The sequence below is a fragment of the Camelus dromedarius genome, chromosome 6, assembly GCF_036321535.1.
Source record: "Camelus dromedarius isolate mCamDro1 chromosome 6, mCamDro1.pat, whole genome shotgun sequence".
Taxonomy (NCBI): Eukaryota; Metazoa; Chordata; class Mammalia; order Artiodactyla; family Camelidae; genus Camelus; species Camelus dromedarius.
Window position 1 is genome coordinate 43,833,084 of NC_087441.1, and position 20,378 is coordinate 43,853,461.

At 40.4% G+C, this 20,378-nt stretch overlaps 1 protein-coding gene across 3 annotated transcripts in view; it reads left to right on the forward strand.

Moving 5' to 3' along the window:
* The first annotated feature begins 6,544 nt into the window (after positions 1 to 6,544).
* The window catches only part of METTL24 (methyltransferase like 24), a 97,726-nt gene continuing 83,892 nt past the window's right edge, over positions 6,545 to 20,378 (forward strand). For all 3 annotated transcript variants that reach the window (XM_064486783.1, XM_064486784.1, XM_010989590.3), the window contains exon 1: positions 6,545 to 7,527. In XM_064486783.1, the coding sequence (XP_064342853.1) occupies positions 7,210 to 7,527 (318 nt within the window). In that variant the 5' untranslated portion in view covers positions 6,545 to 7,209. The remainder of the gene's footprint in view (positions 7,528 to 20,378) is intronic.

Here is a 20,378-nt window from a genome sequence, read left to right on the forward strand (position 1 = left end):
CGTAGGAAGACAAGCCCTGGCATGTGATGATTCTGAAGGAACAAGACCATGGGCTGGGTAGTAACACCAGAAGCAGAGGTGTGGTTTTCATTTCCCCTCTTAGGCCAGTCAAGTTAAGACGCAGTAAGATCAAGCCCTAAACAAACAATCCAATGTGAAGGCAAAAGGAACATAAACTAGTGCAAAATTAAATGTCCTTTCTGACTTACAGTGAATGATAACACATTACACGTGACAGCACTTAATGTGGTCCAGGCACACAACTTTAATTTCTTTAAATACATTAACTCATTTAATCATCACAGCAACCCTACAAGGAAGTTACTGTTATTGTCTCTCTTTTATGGATGAGGAAACTGAGGAACAGAGAGATAAGGTAACTTGTGCAGGGCTACACTGTTAGTAGTTTCAGAGAAGCCATGCTTAGACTAGGGTCTTCTGCTTCACCTGATCTTTTGGCTTTGTTTCCTTAACCTGCCTTCCCAAGTGCATGTATCTTTAACTCTCTGGGGTCCTTTAGTAAGTCGAAGGGCACTGTATCCCAGTGAAGGTTTTGCAGATTTCCAGCTGCTACTGCCTTACTTTGAGTCAGCAAGGAGCAGCCCTGCCCACACAATATTCCTGGGGGTGACCCCAGCTCCTTACCCTTTCATTCCAGAGCTCTGTGAAATTCCCAGAACAAATAGGGGAAGGAAGTTCTCCTCTTTGTACTCCCTTCACCTTCCCATCAGGTGTCATGGGGAAGAAAAGAATGGTTGCCAAGGGAGCTCCTGAACTTTTGCTTGTGAGGATCCCTTGTTAATGCCTAAAAGTTTGTTAGTAACTGTATTTAGAGGACTGAAGGAGAACATTTGCACCCATGGATGCATGGATACCTTGTAATAATTGCTTCCTACATTCTGCTCCCTGCCCCTACCTACCTCCACCATCACCATGGCTGGGGAACCGCCATGTCAAGGCTTCTAAAAGTTTGATCCACCGACCACTTGAAACTTGTTAAATGAAAAATTTTTGGTGCCTCCCTCTGACTTAATTTCTGGAGGTGGGACTTCCTAACCTATATTTAAATAACTCTCAAGTGGTTCTCATGCACACTTAAGTTTGAGAGCCTGTGCATTATGATCTGAAAATAGTATAGTTCTGTTCTCTCTAGGGCTAGAGCAGTGATGTGATGAAAAAGCAAAATGGCTTTTGACCTCAGGATTTGTTATGTATTCACAGGCTAAGTTGAAATGACAGGGCCCTGAGATGTTTGCCTTTGGGCATGCTGTGCTTCACTTTATCCTGTCAGTTCCATGGTGATCTTTTCTGACCTTAAAAGGTTTTTTTAAGCCCTTGACTTTGGGAAAGTTTCAACCAGGAATGTTTTTGACTTCAAAGTGATCTGTAGCAGGGAGATTATTTCTGGCATGTGTCATAATGATGAGTTGAGGGGGAGGAAGGGGAAATGCTCCATAGGTGGCCCATGAACAGGCAATGTTTTGATCATTTTTAACCTAAGCTGCTTTAGTGTCATAAAATCCAGGACTGTCTCATCATGGGAGTTGATGTCTGTAAATAAACCTATCTAAAATGCTTCAGATGTGTTTTCAGAATCCAGGAAAGTGTGTGTACGTGTGTGTGATGTGTTTTTTATGAACTTCCTGTCCAGGTCTAGCGTTTACCTAAGAGCTACCAGCCCTCATGGTTTGCACCCTGTCCACAAACTGCTTTCCCCACACCCACATCTTTCTTTTTTTTCAATGGCTTGTATGAAGCATTTTCTGGTTCTTTCCAAGTTCCTTGAGTGGGAAAAAGGAACCAGGTAGGAGATGTTACCTGTGAGCCATCAAACACAGGTTTGAGCATGATTCCTTACTGGTTAGGGTGGATGAGTGCCAGGATCTTCTGGAGGAAATGTATTATCTTGGGTCTATTTTCAGCAGGGTTGAGTGTGATGTCTGTTGTTTGCCAACAGTTCCAGAGGTCTGATTGAGGCGCATTCCACAAAAGGCATTGCAGGCAATGCAGAGGTGGGTTAGATCCCATCCCATGCTTGAGAAACAGCCTGTGTAGGGGAAGGATAAAGCAAGTCCACAAATGCTTGAGTAAGACAAACACCAAGAATGAGAGAACGCAGCATTAAGGGATTCAAAAGAGGCAGGAGACTCATTTTCTTTCCCAAGCAGGCCAGGGCACCGAGACAGTCTCCAGGCATTTTCCATAAGATTAGCCCAGAGCAGGCTTTATTAGGTGATAGACTAGTCAGTGGTGTGATTTTAGGCAGGACTCCCAGCCCCAAATATCAGTTCTTCTAGGTCATGAAAGCTTTAATCTTGATGAGTTCTTCCTTTAATGTGGATAATTCTGATGGGGTCTTAATTTGTGTTGAACTAGTATCTTAATATTTAGATACATCCTTAAGGCAGGGAGGAGGAAACTTATTGACAGTCCATTGAATACAATCCCATCTAAGATGCAACTTGAGATGGGCATTTAAGGGGGAATCAAGTGTGGTTTCAAGTGCAGTGATAGAATAAGTAGGAGTGAACTAAAAATAAACTTAATAGTTCATCTCAGAGGCTGGCTCAAGCTATCCTTTGAGGTTTCCCCCTGATAACAAAGGAACATTTGATGGGCTTTAAATGGGATTAATACAGTCTTTTTTGATGGACTGAAAAATTAATAATAGCCCTTCACATCAAAAGACTTTCAATTTTGCTTTAACTTAACAATTCTACTCTTAAGAATTTAATATGATGAAATAATTATAAATATACACAGATTTGATTTATTTTTCACTCTAATTCAACAGTTATTTATTGAGCACATACTACGTGCCAGGGACAGTTCAAGGAACTGAGATTATAGCAATAGTCAAAGCAGACGAAGTCCCTGACCTCATGAAATTTACATTCTAGTTGTGAGAGACAGATAATAAACAAGACATGTTGTTAACAGATCTCATGGGCAGTTTTCAGCCCACATTTTATTAGCCCTCTCAGTCTTTTCCTTCTAGAAATACTTCACTTGGTTTCTAGGATGGTACGTATTCTCTTACTTTACTGCCTGTCTATCTCTTAATCCTTTGTTGGATCCTCCTCAACTTCCTTACCTTAAATTGGTGGACTCTAGAGCTAAGCCTTCAAATATTTCTTCCCTCCCTCGCTCAACATCAATATGCTGATGATCCAAATTTATATTTCCAGCCTTCACTATTCCCCTGAATTCTAGTCTTTTAAATCCAACTGCCCACTTGACATCTCCTCTTGTATGGCTTCCCAAACTTAACATGACCACCAACATCAAACTCTTGATTTTTCACCCAAACTACTCTTACTTGAGTCTTACCCTTCTCAGTTAATGGCAATATCATTCTTCCAATTACTCAGGAAAAGCCTTGGAATTATCCTTGGCTTCTTTATTTTTCTCACAGTCTACCTCTGACCTATCAGATTTAGCTACAAAGATGTCCATTGCAGCATTATTTATAAAATAAAAACTTGAAATGATCTAATTGTTCAACAGTGAAAGATTGGTTAAATTATGGTACATGCAGCCATTAAAAATGATGTAGGTTGACAGGTTAATGGTTAGTGACATTTTTATTGTGGAACACTTCCAACATACTCAGTAATGAGAGCTGTGAACCCCCATCAGCCAGCTATAACAATTGTCAACAATTATCAATTCTTGTTTCATTTATACTCCCACTTAACTCCCACCTCCTCACTGGATTGTTTTTAAGCAAATCCCAGACATTATATTATTTAACATGATAAATTATATATTTAAATATAATTTAAATATTAATATTAAATAATAATATTTTATTATTGTATACATGTAAATTATATAACATTATGTTACAAAAGCAGATTATAAAGAGATACATATGATTTCACTTTTGAAAACTGTGTGTGTATATATATGTATATATATATATATATGAACAGGACAAAATCTGACTGGATAGCTATATCTGAGTTGTGATATTATGAATGATTGTTGATATCTTCTTTTGCTTGTGTGTATTTTCCACAATGAATAGGTATTACATGGAGAAAAGATGGTGGGCGTGGGGGAAGATGCAGATGCCAGACATCCCAGCTCCATTCCTTTCAAAATTTGATTACTTTAATTCAGGTTGGGTACTTCACAATGTGAAACAGAAATAACCACTAGTGGAGGTGAGGATCCTTGCCTGTCGGTTTCTATAATTAAAAGTTGCTACATTAACATCCATGGCTACAATAGGGTTTCTCAACTTTAGCTCTGTTGACATTTTGGGCTGGAAAATTCTCTCTTGTGGAAAGCTATCCTTTGCATTGGAGGAGGTTTTTGCAGTATTTCTTATCTCTATCCATTGGATACCAGTAGCATCCTCCCCAACCCTTAACTGTTGTAACAACCAAAAATGTCTTCATAAGTTGCCAGTTGTCCCCTGGGAGGCAAAATTACCTCTGGTGAGAACCACTGCACTACAGCATGTGTGCAAATTGAAATGTTTGGTGTCTAGGAGATTAGCAGTAAAAATGTTCTGTTAACACTAATTTTGCTGGCTGAAACCTCAAGGAGGATGTAATTTGTGATCTAATGAAAGCTGCTTTTGTGGTTTAGTGACCTGCACATTTAATTAATGAACCTATAACTCAGTAGTTAATAATTATCTGTGTTTCGGAAACATATCCAGAAATGACAGAGACAAGTTCAACTCTATAAGAAAAACAAAGTTTGTGAATGAAAGATTGCTTGTCATCTACAACAGTCATCAGTTGGATTTGCCTCTCCAGCTGACCGACTGATCCATTTCCTGATTCATTACCATCCACAACACACAGAAATACTGTGTGGAAGTTAAAAATGGCAGATTCCTTCCTAGAAAATTAATGATGCTACATACATATAAACATTTCCTTTTTATTAGTAATAAACACATAGAGACAGTGCAAAAGATAAGAGAAAGGGGCATTTAAATATTATATTTTATTCGAATTTTCTCCCCATAATGGAAACATTATTAGAGAACGATAGAAATGAGGTAATGGAAAATATGAGGTCATCTTGCCCGTTCTCTTCAAGAGCTACACTGTTCTATGTCCCACCCTCCCCTCCTCAGTCCAGAGTCTCACTAATACCCCATTTTAATAATACAGGATACTCCTCATTTTTCCTCCCAGAGAGTGACTCAAAGGATGAGCAGAGGGTTTAAGTTAGTGATATCATAATCTTCAAAAGTACTTCTTTCACTGTGTTGGTAGCATAGAAATTAAAACTTCTAGCAAAGTCTACACCAGACACTGGTGATCCAGGTTTACTGAGAACAACACAAATCATGTCTTAAATAGGTTCACACAATTATGTAACTTAATAGGGTGCATTTGTGGGATCTTGAGTCTTTGTGGTTTCCTGCAACTGTTGGGTACTCCTAATCCAGAGACTACTGTATAAGATTAATACACTTACATAAATCTCTTTATACTTTCTTATGTTTACCTACCTTGGAATCAATGCTTAAATTTTGTTTTTCATAACATCCATGATTTTCTTTAATGGTAAATAATAAAAACAATTACTATTAATTGAGTAACTTCTGTGAACCAGGTAGTACTGAACATACAATATTTTATGCTATCTTTCTAATCCTATCAGATATATAGGTCTATTTACGCATGAGAAAATTGAATCTTTGAGAGGTGAAGTACTTGTCCAAAGCTTCATAGCTTCCTGATTCAGCACACAGTTCAAGTCTGACATCACAATTCATGTTGTTTAAATAGTCATAGGATGTGAGGTTTTCTCTGAGAGTTTGTCAGGAAAAATGTACTTGCTTGGATTCTTTTAAACAGAGCCCATCTGCAATAGCCAGAGGGCTACATCTAAGAAAAAAACAAAAGTCAATCATGATGAAACACTCAGGAGCCTGAGGACCGGGTGTGCCCAGAGAATGGACTAGATCAGGTTGAGAAGTTTTGTTACATGTAGAGAAATAGCCCAAGTGCTTTGTGCAGTGACAAAGACTAAATCGGGTCTTTCTTAAGCCAGGGAGATTTTAGAAAGGAGGGCTCCTTATGGAAAATTCCCGAAATTCATACAGGGGTGGGGGTGGGGCTTCCATATTTGTTCTCTGTTGTCCGTGCTGTAGGCTTTCAAGGGGACAGGATACGTCAGCGGGGGTAGTCTCACGTAAAAGTATGGAAAATGCAAGCTTAGAGTATGAAAAAAATGTGGCCACAGCGAAAGAAAATAAACCCAAACCCAAACCTTAAACGGGTTGTGAGAAAGAATTCTACTAACAACTGAAAACGAAACAGCCAACACTGGACTTCAGGCTGTGAACATTCATTCTGATTAATTAAGGTCAAGGTGGTGATGGAAATACCAGCTGGGGTGCATTTTGCCGAAAGATAAATTTGTCCCTCTGTATCTCTGCAAGACAGCAGGGAGGTGTGTGTTTGGAGCTAAATTAATTTGATTTACATCATGCCATGGTAACTTCTATTCTCTCTCCCTGCTGTCAGATGTCTTAGCTGGCTTTCTCCCCTTCCTCCTTCACCCCCACACATTTCAAAACACGGGGAGAAAGCACGGGTTGGCTTCAGGCAGAATTTAGAAATGGAATAACTCTAATTTGATTATTCGGCATCCAGCGCTATTCTCTCCTCCCCTTCCCCGTTCTTTCTTGAGGGTGAGAAGTTGTAAACCTGAGCATAGTGCGATATATTTTTATAATGTGTTTAATGTAACAAACTGCTTGACAATCAGAATTTGTTCCTTGTAGCAAAACCTGGCTAACTAAAAAACTGTAGCTAACCTATCTTCCTCGCTTCAACAACACTAATACTAGAAAATGAAGTTACAGCCCAGGATCCCGTTAGGAATGTGCTTTTTCTGGCCATGTAGCTTTCAGGCTCCGGAGGCCGGGCTGGAGGGCACCTCCTCCGGGATCCCGAGGTGGGGCTGGAGCCCCGGGTCTGGCTCAGCCGAGCTGCCTGCGACCCCAAGACCCCACCTGCCGGCCGCCCCTTGACCGGGCCGGCCGAGCGCGCTCCACCGGGCAGGACAAGGTTACGCCGAGGCTTCCTAGGACAGGGGAAGGGAGGCGGGCCCGAGCCCGCGCCCCGGCCTGCGGGGGAGTTCCCACAGTGGCAGCTCGGGCCCACAGAGCCACATCCCCGCTGCGGGCCGGCGCGCGCGGGTGGCAGAGCCCAGCCCCAGACCGGGCCCACCATGGCCTGGGAGAGGCCGCCCGGGAGGGGGTGCAGCGCCCTGCGCCGGTGTCTGCTCGGCGCCGCGGTGTTGCTCGGCCTGCGACTCTGCGTGGAGCTGCGGCGCACCGGGCCCCGGCTCCCGGCCCGCAGCGCGCGGCCAGACCCGGCCCCCCGGCCGCCCGGGCCACACCTGCTACCCGCGCCCGGCCCACTGCGCGGCGCCAGCAGGAGGCAGGTGACCTACGTGCGCAGCGGGCGCCGAGCGCCGCCGGGGGGCGGCGGGAGCGGGACGCCGGAGCCGGGCTGCTGCGCCCAGCGCGGGCGTCTCCGCCGGAAGGTCAGTTGCACAAGATGCAGTCTTGGGCCTTAGAGTCGAATCTTCCTCCGGTCCAGCGCTACAGAGCCCTCTGCTCTGGGCTCTCAGGCTTCCCCATTGGGACCCTCAGAATATTCTTCCGCTTCCTCTTACCCCTGCGCTCTCTTAGGCAGCTCCACTGGTGTCATCCTTCAATGCCCGGGTACAGTGAAGTGGGACTGAGCAGAGTTCGTTTAATATTCAACCAGTATTTGCTGAGCGTCCACTGTGTGCCAGGTAGCCTGTTATGCGGGCACCTAGCAGGGGAGGACCAAGCCCAGCTCTCACAGAACTTAAATTTTAGTGAGGGGAGAGCATGAGCGCTGCGCAAGGCAAGGACAAGAAGGGAGTTGTGGTTTTGTTTATATTTTGTGCTCCTCCGGCTTTTCTCCTTGAGCCCTGGGCGAAGCTGGGTGGTTATCCACTGTACATTGTTTTTCCACTCTGTCTTCATAGTGGTGATGAAGATCCACTCAGCCAAATTCCCCTTGAAATCTGCTAAAGGCGTTGGCAGGGTGGCCTGCGCGGGGTGAGAAGTCGAGCCCCCAGCACCACTTAATGAGAAGTTAATCGGAACCAAGAGGACTGAAGTAATATCCCGGGTTTGTCTTACAACCCCAGCAGTGTTGGCCGTCCTAGCTCATTAGCTTACTGGCTCACACCTCATTGAGTAGTTCACTTTTACCCTCTGTTAAGCCTCTGGCTTTCTATCCTCCTCTTGGAGCTCAGTCATTTACTTGATACTTGAGAGTGAGAAGATTAAGAACTGCAGGTATGAGCTTGCCTGGTGTTTATACCCATCAACCCTAATCACATCCTCTGGGTCAACTTCTTTCTGTTGCCTGGCCTTTCCTCTTTTCTTTTAAACATCCACCCTCCATCTTCCCCACTGCTTGGCCTGTTGGGGAGAGAGAAAAACTGTTTCTTGGACTCTGCTGCTTTCTTTAGCTTCTAATGTACTTTTCAATATCACACCCACCAATTTCTTCCATTGTTTTCCTTTCTCTCACTTCCTTTTCAAGCCTTGCCCCTCTGGCTTTCCTCCTCTGCTGTCCCTGTCGAGGACATCAGTGTTATTTTCCTGGACAAATACACACACACACACACACACACACACAGACGTATATGTATAACCTCATTTCCTATGTAAAATCTTAATTTGCTCTTCTAAAAGAATGCAGGAGCTTCCTTCTCCATATTCCTAATGCACATTCCATGATACCATGTTTCAGCACACTTTTGCGAAGGGCTTATCAGGTCCCCAATACTGCATCAGGTGCTGGGTCCCCAATACTACATCAGGTGCTGGGGGCACTAAATGAGCTCAAAGTCTAGTTGCGGAGGCACTCAGCACAGCCAGCCAGTAATGTGACCAATACTGTGATTAAGGTCTTGAAATCTGTCTGGGGAGTTGAGAAAGGCTAATGTGGAGGGGACATTTGACCTAGGACTTGATATTGCTTAGGGATTTCAGGTTCTTTTGTCCCTCTGGATGTCCTCAAATGTTCCATGCTTGACACACTCAACCCCACCTTGCACACTTGTCCTTTCATATCTGCTCTCAGCTTCTGCTGTTTCTGTTTCACCTGTTCAAGAATCACTCTTAAATCTTAGTCTCCCCTTCACAACAGAATTGATAACTGAAGCCTGTCCTACAAAAGGAAGCAGTTGGAATGCATACTTAGAGGCCACTGGAGGGCAAGTTCACACCCACCTCCTTTAGGAGGCTGTTGTAGTGATTCCTGCTGGAGATGGTGATGGGTTAGACAGGAAGGTAGACGTGGAGATGTGAGAAGTGGTCCGATACTGGATATATTTTAAAGGAAGATGAGGGAGTAGTATTTTTTTTTTTGTTATTGTTCTTTAGTGTTTGTGTTTTAGGGGGCAGTGGATAGAAATCAGGAGTTTTGTTTTAAACATCATAAGTTTGAGATACCCTTTGGACATCCAAATGGAAATGTCAAATAGGCAGTTAGACATATGGGTCTGGAACTGGAGGAAATGTTCAGGCTGAAGATGGAGATGTGGGAGTCATTAGTGTACAAGCGACCTTAAAGCCATGAGACTGCAGAAGATCATCTGGGCAGTGAGTATGGCTAATAAAGAGATCTGAGTCTGAGCCCTGGAGCTCAGTTTTATTAAAATTAAATTAGAAAAAAACAAAAGGAAATATTTGCAGAGTCTCATGTTGTAAGCATTCAATAATGGTAGCTTTAATTTTCACTAATCTGTCCCAAATTGTTAGCCTCAGCGATTCCCCAAATGTCAGTTTTTATAACCTCTTCCCATTCTTTTGGTTTATGCTGATTCTACCTGTGAGGCCCCCATCCTCCTTTCCTATGATTCATGCTCTTTCCATCCTTGAATATTCAGGTCAAGGATCATCACCTGGAAAACTTTCCTCATGCTTTCCATTTCCTTGCTGATCTTTTGCCAATTTGGGAGACAACAGAAGTGCATTCTGATTTGTGAACTGCTTTGTACATGTTGTAACATAGTAATCTATTTCAGATTGATTATTTTGTCTGCACAATTGTTTGTGATTGAAAGGATTGCATTTCCCAAAGTAACCCCTAGAAAATGCTTATTCCCATGATACCAGTAAGTTAAAAAAAAAAGAATCTTATTATTTCAACCTATTATGTATATCTCTAAATGTCTTTGGTTAACAATATATAAAAATAAAATATATATACAACAAATTTCTTCTGTATAGCACAGGGAACTATATTCAACATCTTCTAGTAACCTATAATGAAAAAGAATATAAAAAGGAATATGTATATATATGTACAGGTATGACTGAAACATACACTATATACCAGAAATTGACACAACATTGTAAACTGACTAGACTTCAATTAAAAAAATAGGTTATTTTCAAAAAAAAATATGAAAGAATTGAATGAAAATAGCAACTGCTATTTTTAAAGTATTATTTTAGTTTTTAGCTTCTTAAAGAAAAAATTTCCCTGGGTTTCCTTCTCCCTAGCTATTTAGTTATTTATTTTCTTATTCAGGGTATACATTCCAACTTCCCCAAATTCCTAGATAGTCGAATCTTGACTTTGTTTCATTTTACCATTATGTCACAGTTGAATTAAACTGTTCCTCAAAACTGGAAAGACCACTTATATAATCTGTTTTCCTACTTCTGGGAACAGAGTTCAATATCCCTTATCTCTCTGAGGACGTCTTGTTCCTTTTCAGCCTCTCATCAAGACAAGGTGAAATATAAGCTGAATGCACAGTGAAATAATTGATATAATTAAAGTTTGGAAGTTGTATGTTAAACTCTTTTGATCTTTTAAATTTAAATTTTGTTTGCTGAGAGTAATCATAAACAATGCTATTCAGGTTCTTGGTTACTTTGCTGTAGGCACCTACCAGATTGGTGAAGGAGGAAAAGTTCCATTCTATTTTGAGGATGGCTTTCTGGGTGGATGAAAACCTGCATGAAATAATTGGGTTGCCGAGTGTTTCTTGTCAACGTGCCTCCTTTGCAGGTGTTAGAGGCACAAAAATTCCGCAATTATACTGCCACTTTAATCATAGCTTATGCTTCTCTTAAAGAAAATAATCTATTATAATAAAGAGAAGTGAAGTGTAGTCTTCATATAATTCTTTTCCTCTTTTCTCTTCCCCTTCTTTCCCCGAGCCATGCAAGAACTAGCTCTAAATATTAAATCTTCTTTCACATCAGGGGTTCTAATCTTAGAGCATTGTGAAATGAGGGCAAATGAGACATGATGGATAAATACTGCCCTATGTGATTAGGACTCCCCTGGAACCCATACATTTTTGTATATTGTATTACAGAGGCTTTAAGCATACAAATATCACTGTAATTCTTTTTCATTACTTTCCTTTCTGTTTTCTATCTGCATTTCTTTCGCAAATAGACATTTACTATGATTATATGGATAAAGTTCCTCTGGGGGGATTAATAGGACTAATAATTAATAGGACTAAGATAAGGTCTCCATGATTTGGCTTCTTTCTGCAATCTTGGTTAGATGTTTCTCTTATCTGTTGGCCATCCACCTAAAAGACAGCAGCAAAATATATGGCTGTTTGCACAGGACAGATACTGTTGACAAAAAATTAGTCAGTAGTCAGTCTGAGGAAGAAATGGAAAGTTTTATTCAAGCCCAGCCGAGGATTATAACCTGGGAGACAGTCTCTCACAGAGCACTGAGGACTGTTCCGAGGAGGTAAAGGGGGAGGCCAGTATACATGTGATTTTAAAGAAGGGGGTACGTGCAGTCAAGCACCCAACTTGGTGGAAGGTTACTGTTATTCATAAGGAGCAGATATCTTAGTTAATGGCTTTAGTGCTTTTATGAGAAGATGCTAGAACCTGGGTTCATAATTTTTCTCCTAAAAATATCTAACTAGCTGAAGGCCTATTCTGCCAGTTTTCTCTGAACACAGAGTGACTCAGCCTGATTTTCGCCCTGAGTTCCTTTCAGGCTCTATTGTAGGTGAGCAACTGCAGTGGCTAATGACTTGATTCTTGTAAACTGGATGGTGGGCAACATTCTTTGTTTTACAATCCCCTCCCTTTGGGTCTTAATTTTGACCAAGGTTTGGGAGGCATTTCATGACCAGTTTGTCCCATGGTGCTAGGAATTCTCATTCCCAGGTCAGGTGAGGATTTCATTGATAGGCCACTCAATGTGCTATTACTGGACTAGAGCCTGTTAACAGTAGTCAGAATCCTCTGGATTGCCTGTCTTCCTAGTCTGTTATGGTCCAGGAAATGGTTCCCTCTTGTTGCTTATTTCCATATGTAGATTTACACTATTACAATCACTGATCTAATAGAACTATGTATTTGGTCAATCATTTCAAGTCACCTTGATCATTAATTTTATCAGAGGCTCAGTCATACATTTGGTAATGCAAGAAACAATAATCTTGTAAAACAAGCAGAATACAGGTAGTATGACTAGTAACATTAATAAGGTTCTAAGTATTTAAGCTAGGAACTTCCCTTAAGTGAGGCCCAGTATCTCCCCAGGTCACCTGACCCAATCTGTTCTGCACTAGTCGCTATCTTTAAGGGAAATGATATGTTATTATTGTACATAAAGTTCACCAAAGAATCTGCACATACAAGGCAAGTGGTGGGTCATTGCGACCCCTTATAGGATTGAGAAAGGAAGGTTACTGTCTAAGGAGTTACATGGCTGGTTTCAGAAGAAGGAAAATTGTTCTTTATGGTTGAGCAGGGATTTTACGTCTTCACTGGAGAGGTCTGATTAATGTATAATGCAGACGCACAATGCACACTAGAGAGGAGGGAGGAGGCCCAGATGGGCAGAGAAAAAACTTTATGTTTAAATTTTTCTTGCCTTGCCTTAAAATAGGATTTTTATTCCATCAGCACTCATACAGGAGCCAAGCTTCCTGAAGAAATTTCTTCTCTCTTATCAGAGATATTTTACTTGACATTTAATATGTTGGATAGAAAAGTGACTTCTGAGTCACAGAGCTACAGAACCCAGCAATGTGCTGGCTTGATTTGTTAGTTACAGATCCTTCCGAACAATGTGTCAGGGAAAAAAAATTCTTTTTCCTCTTCTTCTGAAAAGCCATATGGCAAAATTTGGTCTTTCTTCATCACTTCTCGCCATCCTCTTCGTTTTCTAATTCTGTGATTGTCATCCAGAAGAAAGAGTTGAAAAATGGCATAGTATGCCCCTTGTTATATTCAATTACCTTAAACATTCTAATTCTTTACAAAATACTTGAAGGTAGGTTTGAATTGCTTGTAAAATATGGCCCAGCCATAGTTTCCAGCTACTTAGGTTTTCACTGTATCCCTACACTTCTGTCCTTTAGAACAACATTCATCAATTCTCACACACTGTCCTCAGGAGGCACAAAGAATTTTCATTTTAAACAAAGTCATTGAGGGTAATTGAATGCACTCCAGCAGTATGTGGGTGTGAACAGCAGTTGCTTAGTTTCACAGAGAAAAGCAGGTTCTGATTAAAACTTTGATGTGCCTGAAATGGAGAATAAGCTTCTGCACTCCTTTCAAACCCCACAGTTCCTCAGAGAGCATTTTGTGGGCAAAGGAACTTCTAATGGAGTTTGTTGTTTTTCAGCAGTTGGTGGTGAAGATTTTAGATTTTGTGTGAATTTGTCTAGTCTACTTTCTCCAGGGAACAGAAAACCTTATCAGTTTTCTTGAATTGGATTTCCTTTTTGGTCTGTGAAGAAAATCAGAACTGTGTAAACTGGAGACTGTCAAGAGTGGTAGACATTTGATTTTTTCCATCTGTGCTATATGACACCTTTGGAGTCCTAGTGCTTATAAGGAGTTTGGCTCTTTATTTTGTGATTCATAGAAAGCAGCAGGAACCTGCTTCTTTACCACGAGACTCATACTAAAGCAGGTATCTACCAGCATTGATAAGCTTCTCTTAAAAGCGGCCCTTGAGTTCTCTTAGACATCTCACATCAATCCCATTAACAGCCTGTGGAGTTTTCTGCTAAAAGAGGGTGGGAAAATCTGCTGTGCAAGAAGCATTTTTACCCTGCTCAAATGATTGAAACAAAATTGAGTTTTGTGAGCCTTCCAGTCTAGGAACATGTAATTTAAACTAATAACAAGCTGGCTGGTTAGTCGATGGCTCAAGGAGGTAAATTTGGCACACGAATTTTGTCTGAGCCACACAGTAGTTTAAGTACTTGTACATAAATATCTTCAGATGTGTCACATAGTGTCCAGTGGAGTCTAAGTACTCTCACTTTACGTTACCTGTCTGATCTCTGAAGGCATTTGAAGTTGCAACCCCTGAGCCAGATACCAAAATTAGCAATTTTTTTTCCTAAAAAGTGACAAGCCAGGTTAATGCTGCTAAGCTTAATAGCAGCATGACACATAAATGCTAGATACACAGAAGGCAAAGGTCCTTTTAAGTCATTTGTAGTTAAGAGATAATGCGTTACCTAAGGCTGGAGTTGGCTGTTGGGCAGAGTAAGATTATAGGGGAGTGTACTTAGTTAATATAATGTCCTTTTGATTATAAACAAGAAAGATGGACTGGCCTAGCTTAAGCAAAAAGGCAAAAAGAAAAATTAAAGAAATTTATTGGGAAAAATTGGGAATTTCTCATTGAATTGGAGGAGGAGTAAATGACCACCAGATTGAGGGGAGAAGGAATCCTAGCTTTCCATGTTCCTTGGCCTTCCCTGTCCAGTGTTACTGTAACAAGACTCACTTCCCTCAGCTCCTGAGGTTGGTCTCCTGGTTTCAACCAGTGCTAGTCACAGGCCAAAATATAGCCCAATAGTCCCTCCCTCTGTCCAGGGAGCCATTCTTAGAGAAAGAGGATGCTTTCTCTACGTTACTCCAAGAAGTCACCCTTGGCATTCCTGAACTATCCAGTATAATTATTGCACAGTTTGCCCTTAGGTTTTTGTTTTTCTCATATTTTATTCTATTATTTCAGCTAGTCCATTTCAGGGATCTTGGACCTGAGCACCTAGAAATAGAATGTAGGTCTTTTTTCTTTTTTTTAAATAATCCCAGATCTTAGCATCTGTGACTCTGTGTATATATATATTTCTTTATTGGTTAACTATTCCTCTATATAGAACTGTTGAAGATAACCTTATTTCCAACTAGCATTTGGCAGTAAGTTGGCACCTTGTATATACTTCTGATTTAAAAAAAAATTCAATTGGTTATGTGCACACAAGACCCATGTCAATAGTTTTCTCTTTCTTTTCTTTTTAAGTAAAAAGTTATTTGTGAGGGCTTTTGTGGAGAAGATAAATATAATCAGTATTCAGCCCATGAGCCCCATTAGGGTTCTCAAACCAAAGTTGGAATCTTACGTTCTTTGATTTTTTTTTTCTTCTGTCAATTCAGAGTTACTTTGCAAAAAAAGATCTGATCTGAAAAATTCTTCAGAGCATCTGAATATTTACAGCCCTGTTTGTAACTGGCTAGTTTGGGATTCTTTAACATATGGTTACTTCTGCATTAGGACTCTCTGAGTTGCAAGTGATGAACCCAACTGAAACTAGTAAAAACATGGATTCGTTGGAAGGGTACATGTGTGGAATTGGAGAAAGAGCTGCAGTAACCAGGAAGGCTCTGGAAACTTGACTATGGACTAGAAGGAGATTTGAAGACAATAGTTATCCTTATTACCCATTACATCTTCAGTAATGGGTATTTATCATTCTTTTTGGCCACACCTTTGAATTCCCTTCTTGTGTTTGAGGAATTTTCCACCTTGCTAAGAAAACACCCAAAAAATAAGTTTCCTTGATCCTAAAGGGCATTCATGTGACCTAGGCTTTAGTGTTCAGATACACCTGCAAAGCAGTTTGCATTGTACCTTAGACAATAGAAGAAGCAATCTTCAGCATGAGGACCTCGGAGACCCAGATTCTAGCAGAGGCATCTGGTGCCTAGGGTGGTGAAATGAGTTGTGGTGGCTGTGCCCAGTGGTGAGGCAGGGCAGTCTACACTGGCGCCTGTGGTGGTGTTCCTTCTGCTCTTGAGATTCTTGTAAGCTAATAAATCTTTAATCAATTCCTTTTCTACTCAACTAGCCAGAATGGTTTCTATTGTTTACAACTAAGAACTTTGGTAGATCAATAAATTAGAGCTGGCAGTTTGGAAGGTTACAATTGTAGCTTTCCCTTTTCAATTTTGCTTGGTCTATTTAATTCAGATTTTGGAACATGATGATTGGGTTCCGAGTGAACTATGGGCTGAGAGACCTTTCTCTGACAAGATAATAACATTTAGCGCCAGATACTAAATCACACAAACCTGCTAACTTATCACTAGGGACACCAAGTCCTTTTTCAAGGCTTCATTTGTCTGGGGTATCTGGCAGGAGAGGCCAGTTTATGCTGTGATCACAGACAACCCTGAGATCTCAGGGCTCTTGCTAACAAAGTTTTGTTTCTTGCTTCTGCTGTGTATCTATTGCTGGTTGACAGAGGTATGGAGCTGCTCTGTGCCATCTTCACCCTCTCTTTGGACCCCAGGCTGGAACATTACCTGTCACCTTGGCAGAAGGGTGAGTGCTCTGAAGGGTCTTGCATGGCATTATTAAGTGCCCTGGCCAGAAACCAGACATAGCATTCCTGCTCACAATCCAGTGACCAGAGCTAGTTGCTGGGCCCTTATCCAATGCAGGAGACCAGAGGTCTGCCATGTACTCAGAAGTCAGAGAGCAGGACATGTTTGGGGAGCAGCACTTACAGTCACCACAGTATGCAATCCCTTCAATCATCTGTATCTAAACGAACATCGTCTAGGTTATGTTTCATTCTCCCTGTTTCTAACGCCTTGCTGAGTCTGCACACTTGGCAGTATTGGATAAAGCATGGGAGGCTCTTTTCAGGGGACGTGGATTGAAAATGAAGCAGACATCTGAATTTAGCAGAAAGTGAAATAAAACAAGATGTGATTTACATCTTATGAACAGTGTTGTGGTGTGTCCTGGAGTTTGTTAAGTTCAGTGATTCTGGTTGACATTGTTTACATTAGATTCTTTGCACAGAGCAGTGATGGGATGATGGTTTGCAGGTCATTTTTTCCTGGGGGGAAAAAGGCAAGTTATTCGAATAAATAAAGCCATAGGTGTAAATGAGCTGAAGGCCTCTGGTAAGATGAATCAGACTCCATGTTTAAATGCACCGTCATGGCAGTCATTTACTCATTTTTAGTTTGAGCAAGCTGAAAGACTTCCAAGAGTGTTTTCAGAATCTGGCCACAAATCAGAGGCAATATTCATGTTGTACAGTGTTTGCTATTGTGCACAATATGATGACAAGTATTTTTAGTTTATTTTTCATCTACTTTAAGTGGAGCACAACAAATCAATTAAAAATCCTAATTAGCAAAACACGTGCCCAAGGAGGACAGAGTGATTTCAGTCACATGTGGAAGGAGGCCTATTTATTCAGCAATTTAGAGGGTAGAAGATGGGGAAGCCAAGTAACCCATGAGATCCTTGGAGACCTATTTATGTGGATTTGCAAATATGAAAATACTTCATTATGATGCAGCCTCACCTGTAAGATGGGCTTATAATTTTACACTTGAGGTCAGAAGTTTAAACATTGCTCCCCTACTTGCTGGATGTGGGCAAGTGGCATACCCTGTCTAAACTTTAGTTTCCTCCTTTGTAAAAAAGTAGTAGTACTTAGTTCATAGGGTTGTCATGAAAATTAAAGGAGACTGTGTAGATGAAAACACCTGGCCTGTGGAAATAGTTCCATAAATGAGGATGGTCTCTGTTCAACCTCATATTGCTGGCTGTGATGCTGGCCCTTGAACATTAAAAAGGTGTAGACACGTGTATCTGTGTGGTATAAAGCCCAGTGTTCACTGGAATTTTTAATGCTTCTTTTATTATTCTTGAAATTTAAAGCATATATGATATGCTCAACCATCAGAGGTGCCATAATATTATAAAATCTTAAAAGCCAGAAGTAAATATTAAATTTTGTAAGCATTTTTATTATAAGTTTATTCTTCACATAGCTCATTTCTTATAAAATTATTAAGGTATACCTGTTCGTATCAGTTTGTGATTTTTTTTTCCTAAAACCAATTTCAAATCTTTTATGACATTGTTATTAAATAATTTTGGTCTGTGTTAGGTTGACTGTATAAAATATGTTTCCAATCTTTTGAAATATAATTTTCACTCAGAAGAATGTTTACAAATCTCCCATTAATTGTGTCATTTACTATAACTCTGCTACTTCTTTAGTTCAGGGGAGCCAGTGGAGTAATCATGGTTAAAGAGCTAATTGCTAAACTGTTTTTCTGGTTCTGCCTTCCACATTTTAGTCTGATAATTAAGTGCATATTATTATACTTGGTACTTTATTTGCATTTTAAAGATAAACTCAATTTAACTAACACAAAATCTATGTCCTGACCCTGCACATGGTATTGTGTGGAATGGAAGGCCTTTAAGAAACTTAAAATTTAAAAGTGGAGTGGGAGGGGGCCATAGTACTAAGGTAGTTGCATGTATTCTTTCATTTAATTCTCACCAAAAAGTTTATGAGGTAGGCATTGTCCTCATTTTGCAAACAAGGAAGCTGAAGATCAGAGACATTAATAAGTTTGGGCAAGAGATAGCTATAAGGAATGGGATGAAGGTTTAAACTCGAAACCCACCACTCTTTGAACTTACCCACTGGGATGGGAGGCTAACCACCAAATCTCACATAAAGTAGATTATTTACCAACTGAAAATTAAAATCTTCTTGTAGACGAAAGACACTACAAAGTTAAAAGGCAAGTATAGGCTGAGAGAGGATATTTGCAATGCATATCATGAATAAAGGATTCATACTGCAAATTTTAAAAGAACACCAACAAAACAGTAAGAAAAAAAGATAACTGAACAGAAAAACAAGGAATTAACTAGGAATTAACAGAAGAGGAAACCTGAAAGACTTCTCTGTATATAAACTATATGCATTTAAATATAATGTATTATAATTATAATGTGGAGAGAGAGTGTGAGCACAGAGAGATGGTAAATCCTACCAATAAGCAGAGGAAGCAAATCAAATCACAATGGGATTTTATTTCACCCCTCGTCTTATTGGAAACAATGTAAAATGTCTGACAAATGTTGATAACAATGTTGAGAAAAAGGAGCTCCTTATTTTATCAAAAGTAGCTCGCTATTCTAGTTGCTCTTCTAATACCTCCCTTATTTTCTTGGTGGTACTCCCACCCTCTGCCATTTTTTCCTTCTCCAATTCTTGTTTGTGTTCTCATCGCCTAGGAAGGTAGGGGGCTTATCTGTCCTGCTCACCACTGTATGTATCCAGTGACTGTGACGGTACCAGCACAGAGCAGGTGCTTGGTAAATACTGGCTAAAAGAATGGTTATTTCAATTGCTGGGGTACTAGACCAATGTCTTTGATGAACATCTGGATCTCTCAAGAGCTATTCCGAAGTTCTCTCCAGGTCTTTAGTTTCTGAATCGGGGTTTATGCTCCAGGCTTTTGGAATAGAGCAACCACTACTGACTTTGTTTCAGACAACAGTGACTATAACACAGAGATATGGAGCTACATCCAGCCTGTGTCTTTATGGCCCATGAGTGAAGAATGGTTTTTACAGATGAACATTACAATTGATTTGATGTTAGGAAACACTAACTTTGAACCCCAATGAAGTAAATTTCTGTCTCCCCCTAAATTACATTATTTTCATTAGAACTGTATTACAAAAAAAGTATACAATTATTATATTTCTAATTTCATGAATAAAAATGTGGAAATTTGTCTTCTCTCTTGTTATATAAGTACCTACTTAATATCCTGGATTTTGCCTCTTGGCTCACAAAGTCTAAAATATTTTATCTGACTCTTTATAGAAAACATTTTCCAGCTCCTGCTATGGAAGTAGCCTCAGGGCCACCTAACTGTGACTGTTCCAAGTGACAGTTCCCACTGACATTCAGTGATCCCAGTCAAGTCCGTGAGACTCTCATCTAGAGTTTTATCATCTGCAGCATGAGGTGATTGGTCCTAGGCTTCCACCAGGGATACTGAGAACATGTTTTGGTCCTCTCTAATCATTCACAGGGATGTCACTGTGAAGTCTTCCCGGTCTTTGTTTTGAGGTCATTGCCATGGAGTGATTGTTAAAATGTCTTAATTCTTGGTGTTTGCTTTGTACTGCCTGTTACCCACCTTTTCTAATACATATAGATTTATTGAGATTATATTATGGCAGTCAGATGACCCCATCATCTCCAGCTTCTGGGTTCACCCTTTGTTTTAACATTTAAATTAAAATGGCTTGAGCTATGTG